The 16,974-nt window shown below is 37.2% G+C and overlaps 1 protein-coding gene across 7 annotated transcripts in view; it reads left to right on the forward strand.

Moving 5' to 3' along the window:
• The window catches only part of DIAPH2 (diaphanous related formin 2), an 816,328-nt gene that overhangs the window by 334,822 nt on the left and 464,532 nt on the right, over window positions 1-16,974 (forward strand). For all 7 annotated transcript variants that reach the window (XM_070605395.1, XM_070605389.1, XM_070605392.1 and 4 more), the window contains one exon: window positions 16,565-16,666. In XM_070605395.1, the coding sequence (XP_070461496.1) occupies window positions 16,565-16,666 (102 nt within the window). The remainder of the gene's footprint in view (window positions 1-16,564; window positions 16,667-16,974) is intronic.

A 16,974-nucleotide genomic window follows, 5' to 3' on the forward strand; every position in this document is an offset into this window, starting at 1 on the left:
GGGAGGTGGGATGGATGTGGGAGACAATGCTGTACCAAACATGTTGTTTTCCCTGAGTATGTAATTTAGAGAAGGTAATAAGATGCATACAGGAAGCTTAATTAAGTAGGACAGCATGTGGAAAATCCCTTATCAGTGATGTAGGTAGACAAACTGGGAAAGGTTTCATCGACAAATAAGGATATAAAAAGGTTTGAGAGTGTAGGGGAGGAAGACAAATCCTCTACCCTCTGAGTCTTTTTGGCTGGGCTACGAATTAAGTTGACGTGAGACAGAATAACAGGAGAAAATCAAACAAAGCTTTATACCGTGTATACATGGGAGAAACCCAGGAAAACTGGGTAACTCGACAGAATGGTCAAAGCTGCCACCGTAAATATCATCTTCAGCTGAAGACAAAGGAGGATTTTGGGGGTGAGGGGAGTCAGTTATGGGAGATTACCAGAAAAGCATAGTAAACCACAGTAAGGTCATTATGCAGATTTAAGTCCAAGCCTTCCTCACTGAGAAGAGTTTCTAGAGATAAGGTCACCCCCCTCTTCCTGGTGCAGAGAGGGAGATGTCTTTGCAGATGGAGATTTCCCTTACAAATTTAAATGTCTCTTGCAAAGGGTAACTTCTCCTTGGGTTTCAGAGCTTTTCTCATGTCTGTGGTTTTTGAAACTAACCAGGCCAAAATAATTCTCATGCCAAAGAGACACATTTGGCCAATTCTGATCCCTGACAAGAGCAAAGATATGAAGAAAGGTGAGCTCAAAGTATTTTGCAGTCATTCAGGAGTGCTGTCATACATTTTGTATCTTTAGGTAGACTTGTCCTAAGTGGACAATAGGCAAAAATCACTTAACATTTAGAACCTATAATCTTTTCATCTATATTAGGCACACAGACTGACAGTATGTACAATAACTCATGTCATACCCATAATATATTAAAATGCATATATTTTGGAGGCAGAACTTCAAGGATGATTTTAAATGAATATAACCATTTCATTTTCTATATTCACTTACTCCTATAGTATGTTGTATACCTTGTTTTTTTAAAATACTGCACTGGATATCAGCTATCTGCCCTTGTAAATGTCTTATCAGATTTATTTCCATGAGCTCTAAGTGGAAAGCTAGATATATTAAGGCTTCTTTTGTTCTTCTTCATGGATTGTCACACCCGACTTTGAAGTTCATGTTTTTTACCTGATATTTTAATATGATTTTCCAGTAAGAAGTAAGAATCTATCATTTCTTATTAGCCAACTTGAAGCTTTTAATTTGATTATATTTCTTTATGACACCTCTGTTCCAGATTTTATGTATTGACTTCCTGCTTCCTCTCTGTAGTTATAACCAGTGCTTAAGTTCAGATTCAAAGCATTCTAGGCTAAAAGCAGAGGCACACTTTGGTGGGAGCCGTGAGGAAAGCAACAATGAGCCCCCACAGTGATGGGACTGAAGTGGCTGGGGTGAAGTAAAGGCCAGCCTAATGGCGAGCACAGCGGGTTTGAAATAGTTTGCTGGGAAAAAGAGTCAGCAGGTTGCTGTCCAGATCCAGTCAAATTTATTTGCTGTCTGCGACTATTAGCAGCTGCCTCTTACCTGGGCTATTACTTTATCTTTTAAGTTTCCAGTAAAACCTTCAATTTGAGGGATTTCCGATTTTTTTTTCTTTTTACATAATGCAGGTTTCATTCTAATCTTTATGAGATGTGCTTTACTTTATATGGTAATAGCTCTATCTGCATTTTGCAGATTTCAGAGAATTCCGGGAGCCATATATTGAGGGTGCAATGGACATTTGAGGTTTACTTTGCCCTGAGATTTAGTGTTTAATCTTAAACATTGCTTTCATCTTATATATGCCTTTATAAACAATACAGGAGCCTCTATTATCTACCTCTCGGGCTCAAAAATTAATAAAAGGTACACAGTAGGCAATTACCAATTATTTTACAAGAAATGACTAGGCTTCTGTTCTTGTTTTGTGCTCTATCTTTTGCAGTTATTTTAAAAATGCTTTACAGCACTGACTGTAGTCTTATTAAAACATAGTTCTCACAGGAGATAGAGTTTCTCATAGCTGGGCCCTCATCCAAGAACTTTTTTTTAAGTTCTTAAAAGCTTACAACCCAAACTGTTTCTGGCATTTAGTAGAATGAAGTACCTCATGGAGGCTCATCATTAAACTGAAGCCACCTAACTATGATATATGTAATGTTACACTCATACACACACACACACACACACACACACACACACAGCCCAGTTGTGCTTATCAATGACTTAGTATCAAACTAAGTGCACCTACTGAATAGAGTTCATAGAAGTTGACTTAATTTACTTTGATAAGTAGCTTGTATGTTGAACTCAGTTCTTCATTATTCTCATTGTTTATAGGTAGTATCAACATACTACTATCTAGGAACATGACTGAAATTGACCTTGACATGAAACAGAGTATTCTATTTAGGAATATGTATTTTCACTAGAATTTGGTTCTTGAGATCTATTGGCCTAAGACACACAAGCTTTAAAATGGCTACATGACATGCAAAAGCCATGAAACCAAGCTAGGGTACGCTTTCTTACCATTTTGTCTAGCTTACCTCTGGGTTTTGGTTAGAATGAATGTTCCCTTTGCTGAAGACTCCCTTTCATGGAATAGAATATTTCGTCTCTTCCTATTTTGCATATTCCAAGCCTTCCTGCCCTGGTTGTTTTTAGCGACTTGGTAAAATAGGAGCATATTTACATCAAGCAAGGATAAATCCATCTTTGATTACCTTTCGCTTTCCTTTTCAATAGCAAATCATTGTTTTTTCTCTTCTCTTCTCTTCTAGCATTGTGGCTACTGCATCTATAAAAGGGAGAGAAGCAATGTTATCTAATATTAATTTTAGTATGTATTATGTGCATACATGTTTTTAATTAATGCATAAAATGCATTCTTATTTATTCCTAAAACTTCTATGTACTTAGCAGAGTGGTAGAGTATAGAAATATATGGCAAGAAGATCCTTGCCTTCAAGGAAGTTATCTAGTTGATAATTGATTTAAAAATAAACAGAGTGTGCCTTGAGGATCCTTTGCTTTCTCTTAAAATCTCATCGCTTGTGTCTACTATGAGCCCAATTGTTGACCAAGTGTTGGCCTCAGTGTTAGATTCTGAACTTAGAAGAAATTACAAAGAAGACTTCCATGGCTTACTGTTGATGATATTTGCACTTTTCAATTTGGGGAGTATTTATTGATCTATTAGAGCGTTGTGTCGTGTGCCAGAGAGCATTTGTTCCAAACCTTGCTAATATCCAGAGATACAGATCCTGGGACCCTGCCTATAGAGATCCTGACATTCTGATTCAGTAGGTATAGGTGTGTTTGAATCCAGATTACTAGTAGATGAGAGAATAGGGAAGGACAGGAAGATGATGTCAGGCATTCTACATTCTTGGTAATAGTATAACAGAGAGGATGATAGATTGGGAAGGAAGAGGGTCATGAGTCTGGTTGTCCTAAAAACAGGATAACCTTTAGCTTATTGGAATTTTGTTCTTAGCATGTCTTTCACATTTCCAAAATAGTCTCAAATATTGCTTTTCTGCTTTCATGTAGAAAATCACCAAAAGACTAAATTTGACTTATAAAAAGGAAAGAAATTAGAGCTGGCCTGGTGACGTAGTGCTTAAGTTTGCATGCTCCACTTTGGCAGCCCGGGGTTCATGGGTTCAGATCCTGGGCGCGGACTTGCACACCGCACATCAAGCCATGCTATGGCGGCATCCTGCATACAAAATAGAAGAAGATTGGCACGGATGTTAGCTCAGGGAACATCTTCCTCAAGCAAAAAGAGGAGGATTGGCAATGAGTATTAGCTCAGGGCCAATCTTCCTCCCCCCAAAAAAGAAAGAGAAAGAAATGAAAAGTTCAGATGCTCCCTTTCCTACCCTTCTCAAAATTTTTCTAATGCTTTGATTGCCTTCAACAGAATACAATGAAGTGGTTTCTGAACTAAAGAAAATTACTGCTGAAAGATAAAATTGAAACCAGTTGGAATCCGAAAGAGGAAAACAGAGGCAATGTAACTATGGTTGTTTCCCATTGAGCTCAGCCAGCAACAAACCAAATTGAGATACTCAGTCATGTTTCCTATGTACATAAAGTCAGAGAACTGTATTATATGCAATTCAAAGGTCTGATTTCTGTGTGTTTTGTGTAGAACTCAGATTTCATCTTTTCATAAACTAGCACATCCCAAGTGAAGCATTACCAAACTCTGTGGTCCTTATGAACTCTTATTCTACTCAGATATTGATGGGACAGTAGAAACTAATTTTATAATTTTATTAAGGCTGATTTGTTTTTACAGTCATTTTCCATGTTGACATATAATAAAATCATATGAGAATATATGGCGACTAAATAAGGGACAGTTACAGTTTGGGACTGAATCATTGATCCCTGTAGGATTGATACATTTAAAAAAGCATGAGGAGTATAAATGTGTTTGATTATGTGAACACTATTTGACAAACAGAATTATCAATCCACAGTTAGAGTAAGGCACTTCTAGATGTTATTTTGCAAGGAAAGGTTGAACATTTACTCACATTTTCAAAGGTTGAAACAAGAATAAATTGACCTCAGTTGCAAAAGGAAGGGGACAAGGGACCAGACGCTTATCGAGCGAGCCCCTGTTACGTCAGGGATTGGCAAACTACAGAAGGCAAACCCAGCCACCACCTATTGTTGTAAATACGGTGTTATTGGAGCTCCACCATGCTCATGTGTTGCTTATTATCTATGGCTGCCTTCACATGACAATGGCAGAGGTGAGTAGAATTGTAACAGAGGCTGTATGACCTGCGAAGCCTAAAGTATTGACTGTCTAGAACTCCCACGTACAGAATTCCTAGAATTTGCCTCAACTGCTTTTCAAAGGCTCTCTTCGTTTATTCCAGGGACCTCTGGGGGTGAAAGTGATCATGACTCATTAGGTCATTCTTTGGCTTGGGCTCCCTCAACAAGCCTATGCTTTTTATGAGCATATTGCTCCACTCTGCACAACCAGTTTTTCAGCTGGTAACGTCTCTGAGCTCTGAGGTCCCTGACATAATCTGTAAGCCTCTCACTCTAGTTCTTCATTCATAAGTTACACAAAAATCAATTTACAAGGCTGGACTAGGTGGGAACACATACGCCAAGCCAGTGCTCCATCTTTAGTCCTCTTCTTCATCTTCCGCTGTCAACCAGGAAAAAATAAATAACACTCAACACCTCTTGGAGGGATTGCTGACTACCAAACTCAGAATTCCAGTCTGGGCAAGCAAGGATGCGAAGCCACGTATAGCAAAAGAAACCACAGCTTTGATTTAGTGTTAAAGAAGGCACAGCAAAACATTTTGGTTAGGCCATAAGAAAGAGCTCTGTGAAGGATATTAAACCATGGGGTATGTTCAACATCAGCTCTGCCATTGAACTTTTCTCTGAGATCTTTTGCAAGTCTCTGGGGACCTCAGTTTCCTTATTGTAAAATAGGAATAATAATAATATTGTTATGGACTGCATGTTTATGCCTCACCAAAATTCATATATTTAAGCCCTACCCCCTGGTTTGGCTATGTTTGGAGATGGAATCTCTAAGGAAGTAATTAAGGTTAAATGAGATCATAAGTGTGGGGCCCTGATCCAATAGGATTAGTGTTCTTATGGGAAGAGACATCAAAGAGCTCACTCTCTCTCCACACACATCAAGGAAAGCCCGATGGGGGGCACACAATAAAATGGTGGCTGCCTATAAGCCTAGAGAACAGGCCTTAGAATGAAACCGTCCTTGCCAGTACGTTGCTCTTGGACATCCCAGCGTCCAGAACTCTGAGAAGTGTCTGTTGTTTGAGCCAGTCAGTCTGTGGTATTTTGTTTCGGCAGGCTGAGCAGCCTAATACAAAGATGTGCTTTGCACAGTTGCTAGCAAAATCCATCCAGTGCAGTGCCTGGTGGTGGTTTTATGGATCTTCTTAATCATTATGTATACCCAATATTTTCCCAGGTCATATGTGTCTGGGGATAGAAATAAAATGACACAAACGATTGTATAAGTAATGGACCTGAATTGGTCTTGCTGGAACTGGTCCTGTCCAGTTTTCTCCAGCTGATTTAGGAATTCTCCAGGGGAAGCTTACTTGTATATATAAGGTCGAGGTAATCCTTGACTTTGTATGTTGAACCTTCAAAGGATCCTTTGCAAATGTTATAAGTTCATGGAAATTCTTAAATTGCTTTTTATGCAATGAATTCAGGCATTTTTACAGACATGATAGTGCTGTATACCAACCAACGGTTCTGTTTTTATAGCATTGCTGTTTTTGTCTGTACATAAAACGTTTGTGCAGGTGTCTTAATATTTTTACGGCAATGTGACTTTCTTTTATAAATCATAAGTGGGGAGTAAGAAAATGAATGTGTTGATACTTGTGATAAGAAATATGGGTATCAAACATAATACAATTGTGAAAGAAGATGGAATTCATTAGGTGTGTTGAAAACAGTGAATCTTGAAACCCTCCTACCACTCATAACATGTTAAGTATGTTGTTAAAATTTTGCTTATTTGAATTTCACTTCTACCTTTCGCTATCCCTCTATAGCTAGGCCACCGTTTGGTGTGTGTCACTTTGTGCCGCCTCTGCTCTGCCTGTTGATTGTACAGCTTGTGCCACAGAGCATTTCTGTCCTGTGCACTCATATGTTAGAGAATTCTTAGTGAGGAAGTCCTTTCATTCCTTTTTTTGTCTTGTTTTTCTCTTTATTTTTGAATTGATAATATATTTACATGGTTAAAAATTCAAGAGACACAAACATAGTACGGAGTGACATTTCTTCCTCTCACCTCTGTCCCCAGCTGCTCAGTTCCCTCCCTAGTAGTAACTAATGCGATAAATTTCTTGTAACTCTTCCTAGAAACATTTTATGCATATACCAGCAAGTACATATAAATATTCTTCCCTCTTCTTCCCCATAAATGGTAGCATGTACTGTCCATTCTTGTGTACGCTGTTTGCTTCATTTAATGATATTTAGTGAAGATCATTCCACATCGTTCCATAAAGAGCTTCCTCGGTCATGGATATAGCAAGAGTAATCCTCTGAGTGGACCTACCATATTTTTATCAAGCAGTCTTCTATTGATGAGCTTTTGGAGCATTTCAAATCTTTTGCTATTATAAACACTGCCCAATGTACCATAATTTATTAAATCTGTCTTCAATTAATGAAGATTTATAATCTTTTGCTATTAACAATACTGGAATACATAACCTTATACATAAATCTTTGTGTGCAAAATGAGAATATATATGTAGGATAAATTCAAAAATAATTGGAGTACCTGTTCTTTTCCAGGCACCATTCTGGGTACTAGGATATAATAAATATGAACTGAACCAGTGTGAACAAGACAGTCACAAATCCCTCTTTTCAACACAACTTGCATCAAAGTCGAAAGTATAGACAATAAACAAATAAGTCATGTATTATGTCAGATAGCAATGATTGGTATGGAGAGAAATGAAGCAGACAAAAGGAAAAAGGAGTGCCGAGAGAGAGGCGTTGCCACTTTGAACCACATCATAAGGAAAGGTCTCTATGAGAGAGTGACATTGAACAAAGATCCCAAAGAAGTGAGGGAAGATCTGGGGATGATATAACATCAAGACCAAAGGCTCTGCTGTGGGAATTGGTCTGGTATATTTGAATTGGTCTGGTATATTCGAAGAACAGCAGGGAAGCTAGTGTGGCTGGAGTAGAGTGAATGAGAGGAAAGTAGATGAGGTCAGAGTAGTTAAGGAGGGACCATGAAATATAAAGTAGGACATTCTAGGCTATTGTCAAGACTTTGGTTTTTACTCTGGATGAGACAGGAAGTCATTGGAGGGTTTTGAAGAGGGGAATAACATTGATTAGTTAATTGACAGGATAGAGTGAAAAAGGTGAAAGGAAGAATTGAAGCTACTTGTTAAGCTACTGTAATAACCCAGGCTAGAAGTAATGGTGGCTTGAACCCTTAGGTAGGAGTGGAGGTGATGGGGAGTGATAAAATACTGGATTTGCCAAAGAGTGGGATGCGGCCTGGAAGGGAAGAGTCAATGATGACTCCACATTTTTTTGTCTTGAACAATTAGGATTGAGTTGCCATTTGTCGAGAAGACTGAAGCAGGTTTAAGAGTAAAATAAGGAGTTTGGTTTGGGATGTGCTAAATTTGAGATGCTTATTAGGCAATCAAGTGGAAATATCCAGGAGATGAGAAGCTTCTTTGAGGATACATAGTTTCCCAGTGGTCTTTCATCTGAATAAATCCCTGGTGGGATCTACAACACTGACCTTCTAGTCATGCTCAGGTATACCTGAAACCAAGACGGAAAATCCCAACATTGTCAAGTTGATGGCTGGCTACAAATACTTCGAGGTGTTATTTTGTTTGGTCTTGCTTGGTGAGGTGAACTGCCTTCCGCATTAAACTAAATTGTTTGCAGGACTTGCACCATTCTGAGATGTGCCACACTAAAAAAAGAAAAGACTGGATACGATGAATGCCCAAACTGTCTTCTCAACAAGAAATGCCCTATTAGCCTAGCGGTGCTGCGTGTTAGCATCGGAATTCCTGCTGTTATGCTTTTCTTAGTACTCCTCTTTGTTTGAGGCACTTAGCTCTTGGGGTTTATTGCTGGACTTAGTGATTTGTGACATGAATTAGAAAATTTCACATTACAGGAGCTTCTCTGAGTGTATGGGATGGCCAGAAAAACATTCGTCCATACTTACCAAAGCCAGAGCGAACCTACGGGTAAAGGGATTAATATTTGCATAAGGTACTTCACGTACATTAAAGGTTAGCAGGAAGAACTTCTACAACCTCATTAGTCCAATGCTAGGTTGAAGTAAGAACCTAGTTTAGGTATTTAAATTATCGCTTCAAACAAGGGAAATGCTGCCGAAAACCTCTACCACAACTTTATTTGTCCTCCCTAAAATATACATCACCTGCTGAGCTGTCGAGGCCCAGTTGAAAATATACAATATTAGCTACGCACGTTGTTAAACATAGTGTTCTGGTGACATTCAGCAGTGTTCAGTAATTGGCTTAATGAACAGGTGTACGAGTATATTAGTTATGCAGATGTTAATTTGCAGTAACATGTGCTGCCTGATTTGGGGGGGTTCTTGTCTAAACTACAACCAGTAAGATTTGTTCCTTAATTAGGAAATCATTACAAAGTATATGTGTGTGATTCCCACCGTTAGGACCATTAGTCTTGTTTAATGTGCCCTAAACTTCGGGAACACTCCTGCTACTGCCATTCCTATGGCTTCTGGTGGTGTGCAGGTGTCAGGATGCAATCTACCTTTGTGTGCGATGCCTTACTTACTGTGCAGCTGTAGGCAACCCGGGGAGGAGCAGCTTAGCAGCTGCGAGATGCTGCGTGTGCGAGGAGGTGGAAATGGAATCTCGTGCTGCATATTGCATCAGCTTTGCCTCTCAAGGTTTGGTAAACAACTGCGTCATTCCTCACAAAATGGGTTCGAGAATAATTGAAAACCAGATCGTGCTTGCTTACCAAACTGACTAATCTTCACCTGTATTTTTTATGATTCTCTTCCCTATTGTTTCGAATTCCTGCCTCCTCTTGGTCCTTGGGATTGCCAAGGCTAACAGTTTATAAACTGTAAAAAGGGATGGGTATATTGATGTAATGTAGTCAGGTGATTTTTATTTTTATGTTGAATAAATGGAAATTTGCAAAGGCTGATCTAGCAAACACCCATGTACCAGCCTCCCAGCATGAACAGAAGTTAACAGTGAGTCATATTTACTACTGATCTTTGCTTTTAATGAAGTAAAACATTGGAGAGAAAGTTGAAGTTTCCGAGGTTCTACTTGCAGGATCGCTTTCCTCCCCTAAGACAAGCACTGTTGTTAATTTGCTGAGTATCTAGGGCATGTTTTTATAATTTTGCTATACATGTATATACGCATCTATCAACAATACATAAGATTAGTCTGTGTTGTATTTGTTTACTTTTTGGTGAGGAAGATTGTCCCTGAGCTAAAATCTGTGCCAATCTTCCTCTTTTGTATGTGGGATGCCACCACAGCATGGCTTGATGAGCGGTATGTAGGTCCGCACCCAGGATCCTAACCTGCGAACCCCTGGCCACAGAAGCAGAGTGTGTGAACTTAACCACTACACCACTGGGCCAGCCCCAGATTAGTCTGTGTTTTATTTTTAATTTAGATGAATGGTATTATAGTGCATGTATCATCTTTTACCACTTTCATTTTTCCATTCGGCATTGTATTTGGGATGTATCCGTGTTGAAATATTTAGCTGTAGTACAGTCACTGTAAATGCTGGGTTGTATTGCAGCATATCTACATACCACAATTTATTGATCCATTCCAAAACCCCTGGCATGTGGGTTGTTTCTAATTTTCGTACTGTTATAAACATTGCTGTAGTGAACATCCTTGTCTCCTTGACTGTTTGGCCTGTAAGGGGAAGGATTGGGTTATACTTATGGTAAGCACACTTGAAATATATTAGACATTAGTAAATGTTTATGTTAAGGTTGTTCTCATTTTTACTGCCACTGTTGGCACAATCAAATTCTTATTTTTCTCCGTCTCCTCATCCATCCTTGGGATTGTGAGATTCTTTTAAATGTCCTATTTGATGACTGTGAACTGCTATTTCATTGATTACTTTTATTTGCATTTCCCTGACTACTGGTGAGGTTGAGCATCTTTTAATTACTTACCATATGATCTCAGGCAAATGACTTGATTTTTCTGTTGCTTAGGCTCCTCCTTTGTAAAATGGCAATGGTAATACCTATCGTGTAAAGTGATATGAAAATTAAATTAGTGCCATGTACAGAGCAGATATTTAATAAAAGTTAATTTTTATGGTAGTTGTGATGATTGTGGTTCTGGTTACTACTTCTAGTACTATTACCACTATTATTATTGTTGTAGTTATTATTATTATTATTATACTTTCCTCTTTTATGTGTTTCAGATGTATATGCACAGAAATGCATATGCATTGTATGTGTGTGTATATATATATATATATATAAAATTCTTTGCCCATTTTCAAATTGTATTTGTATAATATTTCCAGAAATGCAAGGATAAAGATGATTTTTTAAAAGGATGGAAAATAGCGATTAAATGAAAAAATTATTGCAGCTATCACACAGCTATCTGTGTGTGATTACACACAGAAATCATAGATTTTCCCTGCCTGCCATTGTCATATTTGCACTCATTTTAACATCAAATTATTAACTGAAGTGAAAATAGCACTTATTTCAACTACTACCTGAACAATTATCAACTAATACCTGAACAATTATTTCCACACAGTTAGACTCACTTCTGGAATTGTATAAGTATGGATAAAATATGTCTTTATGTAGCGAGATCACAATTCTTCTATTTGTATGATATTTCTAAAACAAGACATGGGCGTTCACTTGTTGAATATACACATATATATGCATGAAGTTACATAAATTTTCACTGTGGGTTTTTAATTTTTAACTTTTTCTTTTAAAGATTTTTTTTTTAAATTTTTTTCCTTTTTCTCCCCAAAGCCCCCCAGTACATAGTTGTATATTCTTCGTTGTGTGTCCTTCTAGTTGTGGTATGTGGGACGCTGCCTCAGCGTGGTTTAGTGAGCAGTGCCATGTCCGCGCCCAGGATTCGAACCAACGAAACACTGGGCCGCCTGCAGCGGAGCGTGCGAACTTAACCACTCCGCCACGGGGCCAGCCCCATTAATTTTTAACTTTTTAAATTTTTTCCTTCTTCTCCCCAAAGGCTGCCAGTACATAGTTGTATATTCTAGTTGTGGGTCCTTCTAGTTGTGGCGTGTGGGATGGCGCCTCAGCATGGCTTGATGAGCAGTGCTAGGTCTGCACCCAGGATCCGAACCAGCGAAACCCTGGGCCACCAAAACAGAGTGCACGAACTCAAACACTCAGCTATGGCGCCGGCCCCTTCAATGTGGTTTTTAACACTGCTATTGTTAGTTTTATTTACCCTCACTTTGTATATAGTGCACTTAATAGGAACTGTCACACTTTTATTTCTCCACGTGTTCCTTATAATATGATGTAACACTTCAGTTGATGTTGATTCAAAAATGCCAGTCTCTAATATGGAACTGTAGCTTCCAACAACAAAAAGAGAGTTTGCTGAGTGATATGCATGGATTTATTTAAGCTGTACTATTATAGATAATGAAAATTACAAATTTTTTATCTCTTTTGGAGATAATTCCATAATTAATAGTTTAAATATGTCATGTTTTTAAGAGATAAGAGTAGACGTTTAAGTCATGTACCATAGTATGTGCATGCTAGGCCAACACATAGTAGGTCTTCAACAAACATTTGCTGGATGAATGACTGAATGAATGAATGAATGAATAGCATTGAGGTTGACTTTAGGAATCAATCTTTCTTACTAATTTTGAAATAAATTAGTTATAAAAATTTTACAGTGATTTATGGTTATTTATCACTATGTAAATCATTCACTGTTACCCATTTATAATATCTTGATGTTTGCTACATTTTACAGACGTCTTCTCACATGTTCTGTGTATCCACTGGGATAGCAGGAATTAATCGGGGATTCCTGAACATTGCCTAAATTAGATTGAGGAAAGAATATGGCCATGTTTACTTTATTTATGCTGATGAGCATCCCTCAGTTGTAAAGGAATAAATTTATAGTACAATTGCATGTAAAAATCCATGTATTAAAGGAAATATAAGAATACTCAGTGGGCATTTTATCTTAGATAATTAGTATCTTGATGTTAACATATCTTTAATGATAATACAAATGCCTATATTATTACATTGTTATCTTCCTACAGACAGTATTTTATAATGTTTTGTTATTATTTGCTTGGTTAGCAGTGCCAGTTTGAGCACTCAAATTAATTTAATCCATCGGACTGAAACCCAGTGGCTATATGGTTTTTCATTTGCACAGGGAGAGATCACATTTGACTGGAGGCCTCATTATGAACCTGAGGACCATAGAGCCACTGGTGACAAAATCAATTCTTGAAGTTTAAAAATCTCTTCAGTCCCATCCAAGTAATTTCAAATAATTATAGAAACACTATAATTTAAATTTTAAATTAATTTAATTTTTTTGTTGTTATAAGCACATTTAACGTGAGATCTACCCTCTTCACAAATTTTAAAGTGCACAATACAGTATTGTTAACTATAGGCACAATGTTGTATAGCAAATCTCTAGAACTTACTCATCTCGTATAACTGAAACTTTATACACGTTGAAAAGCAACTCTCCATTTCCCCTCCCCTTAACCCCTGGCAACTGTGCTTTGTTTCTATGAATTTGACATTTTAAATGCTTCATATGAGTGGAATCATGCAGTATTTGTCCTTCTGTGGCTTGCTTTTTTCACTTAGCCTAATGTCCTTCAGGTTCATCCATATTGTTGCATATGGCAGGATTTCCTTCTTTTTTTAGGGCTGAATAATAGTCCATTGTATGTATATACCACATTTTCTTTATTCCTTCATTCTTTGATGGACATCTAGATTGTTTCCATATCTTGGCTGTTGCAAATAATGCTGCAGGAAATGTAAGGATTCAGACATATCCTTGAGATTCTGATTTCAGTTCTTTTGGATATATACCCAGAAGTGGGATTGCTGGATCATATAATAGTTCTATTTTTAATTTTTTGAGAATCCTCCAAATTGTTTTCCCTAATGGCTGTATCAATTTACCGTCCTCCCAACACTATACAAGGATTCTCTTTTCTCCATATGCTTGCCAACACTTGTCTTTATCTTTTTGGTAATAGCCATTCTATTAAGTATGAGGTGGTATCTCGTTGTTTTGATTTGCATTTCCCTGATGATTAGTGATGTTGAGCATATTTTCATGGACATGTTGGCCATGTATACATTTCACTGGAGAAATCTCTATTCAAGTTTTAATCACGTTATGGAATTTCCCATTTATTAATCAAGTTATAGAATATTTAAATTTTGTAAGCATTAGAAACATATATTGAGTAAAAGCATATTATAACAAGTGGCATTTTGTAGTCATGATTGAAAGCAGGGAATTTTTAATATATGAAACCTTTAATACTATCTGGATAAGTTTCATATTGCCTCTTCAAGTTCTCTATTTAGCTAAGCTTGTGGTTGTGATCATTAAAGACACGAAAGCCAAAGGCAATAATAGCCCCTGGTCAATATCTACTGATCATGGCAAGAACATGATTGTTTCTGAAAACCTATCTAGTTAAGGAGCTATTTTAAACTAGCTTTCCTCTAGTGATTCTCAAAACAACAGTGCCCACTCATGGAATTCTTACCATTTCTTGAACCCAGGATAAAGCCAAGTTACATAATACAAGGAAATATGTTAAGATTCAAAAAACAAAACTGTGAACTCTAGATATTTAAAACATCTAATCTTAATTTTAAACCACTTGTTCATTTGAAAATGGGAAAGTTTGAAATATATTTTAATGAAAAAAATAAAAAATATGAAGCCATACAAAATGAGCATTATGTATGCCTGGGTTAGTCAGGAGTCTGTTAGTTTGCAGAAAAATCTTAGTATATCCTTCATACTGCAGCATTTTCATTCTATTTGTGCTTGATCAACTAGCCTCCATTAGTGGAGTTTTAGGCATATTGAGCAGTTTTCTTGACTATTTCTTTGACTAGGTTAAAATGTCTGAATGATTCTAGAAGTAATTTCAACACGATTCAGCTAATTTTTTTTAAAATTGACAAAGGGAATGACTCGAACTTTCATTTCTTTGTATAGAGTTGTCTTAAGCTGAGAGTGGCTGCAAAATTAGAATAAGTTAAAATGCTGATTATTGCATAGGAAAGACACTTTGAGGAACATTTGTGATGATTTTAAAAGAAATATATTAAAAGTCACTTTCCTACCAGTAGTAGCAATAACTCTATTATGTTGCATAAACATGGCAAAGTACTTGTCATCTCCTGTAAGATCATGGTTTTCAAGTGTAATTATTATCTAGTCTTCTTAGACTCTGCATCACTTTAGATTGGTCATACCAATAAAGCTGAGAACTAACTGTTAAGGCTGTAGTTATTCGGGTAATTTATTTTATCTGTTATTTTTGTACTAAGTCCATTTGATTTCCCTATATTTTGCACCATTAAAACATAGGAGGTCTTAATGGACTTGCAACATTCTGATGCACTCTAGAACATGTCTAGAACGTTTTACAGGTGCTAACATCTGTGAACACATAGCTCACCAAAAGCATACTGAGGTTGCGTGTTGCTTTTCCTCTAAAGAAAATCAGTTACTTATTTGTGATCTCCTCGACAAAGACCAGATAAATTAAAATAATAAAAATAATTATTGCCTCAAAATGAAATTATGTTTTTGAAAGTCATAAAGAATCAGCATGACTATGGCCATATGATTAATTCAGTGATGAATTTTAGCAGTGTGAGTTTGGGGGGTAAGAGCATACGACTCTACTGGATTGAAAAAAAAATGTTGGCTTTACTTTTCTCATATTTTTTCATCGTCCCATTACCTACAATCCGATTTTATATTAGAAGAAGTAAACTGCCACACATGAGTCCAGTGGTAGCTGGAGAATTTCTGTATAGGAGAGGTTTAGGGATTTGCCATAAAGCTTCGTTTTCGCAGCAGACAGCCACATTGTAGTTTACTTTGGTTTTGGGGATGGCATATTTGGGGGAGAGCTGATGAAGGTTATGGGGGGCTAAAGCCACTCCTTGGCACTGCCACGCCTCACAGTTTCAGGTCATTGTAACTGTTCTGAACTGGAGAGTCACCTTCTGAATACAGCAAAAATAAATCTTTTGTTCTAAGAAAGCAAATAGTACTAAAAAAATGCTGAGAGAGACAAAGCTAACTTACTTCGAAGACCATGTCTTTGAGGTTGGTTAATTATATGTATGCAAATGGGTGCTACTGTCGTGCAACTTGCAAATGGTTCCTATCTGTTCTTCAAAGGGTCTCAGCAGGAATTGTTATATGACAACCTGTTTAGCAGTTAAAGTTACTTTAAAGCAATTTCGCTGAAAGATATGCCTAAATGTTAGCATATTTTAGGATAAATGCATGTCTGCCTTTTTCCTCAGTTGGGCCAAATTAGGGAGATTTTCCTATGTATTTAATTCCAGTGCTGCTGTAGGTCCCTGGTAAAGGAGTAATTAATGTGGCACATTAGGGTAAGAAGCAAGCAATTGATTTTCGATTCTATTTGGCTTATCTTTTCTGCTTAAGTGCTGATATTTAATTTGTAGGGAAACCTCTAAACAGGTCTATATTTTTATGTTTATCCTCTTCCTTCAACTAATGAAATAAACACATTTATTGATTTTGGCATGAGCTTTTTTAATGTAGTTAATATGCCTTACGAATGTTATTCTGTGTATTTGGAGTCATCCCTTTATTGTTTATGGATCAACATTTTTCTTGCAGTTCAAAAGAAAACAGAAGCTTCGGAAGAAAAGAAGACCATACCCACAAAAAAGAAAGTGAAAGAATTGAGAGTTTTGGATCCCAAAACGGCCCAGAATCTGTGTACGTGACATCTGACGCGTAAGGGGTGGTGGCCACAGTGTCAGTGAGGGGTTGTGGAATGTATTTGAACAAAGTCGTAACTTCTTTGAACTGGTATATTTAGTGTCTAAAATTCTGTGTAAACATGATGTGGGTGCCTCTTTATCATTCGGCCAGAATGGAAAGCATTAGCCTTGGTCAGGCCAGGTGAAACTTACGAATAATAAATTTTTGAAAATACTAATAATTAAGCATTGTTAGAGGACACAGTGAGACATAAGGCAGAGTTGAAAAGAATGTTTGTTACTTTGTTTTCCTTCTGCCTAGGC

The sequence above is a fragment of the Equus przewalskii genome, chromosome X (assembly GCF_037783145.1).
Source record: "Equus przewalskii isolate Varuska chromosome X, EquPr2, whole genome shotgun sequence".
NCBI classification, from domain to species: domain Eukaryota; kingdom Metazoa; phylum Chordata; class Mammalia; order Perissodactyla; family Equidae; genus Equus; species Equus przewalskii.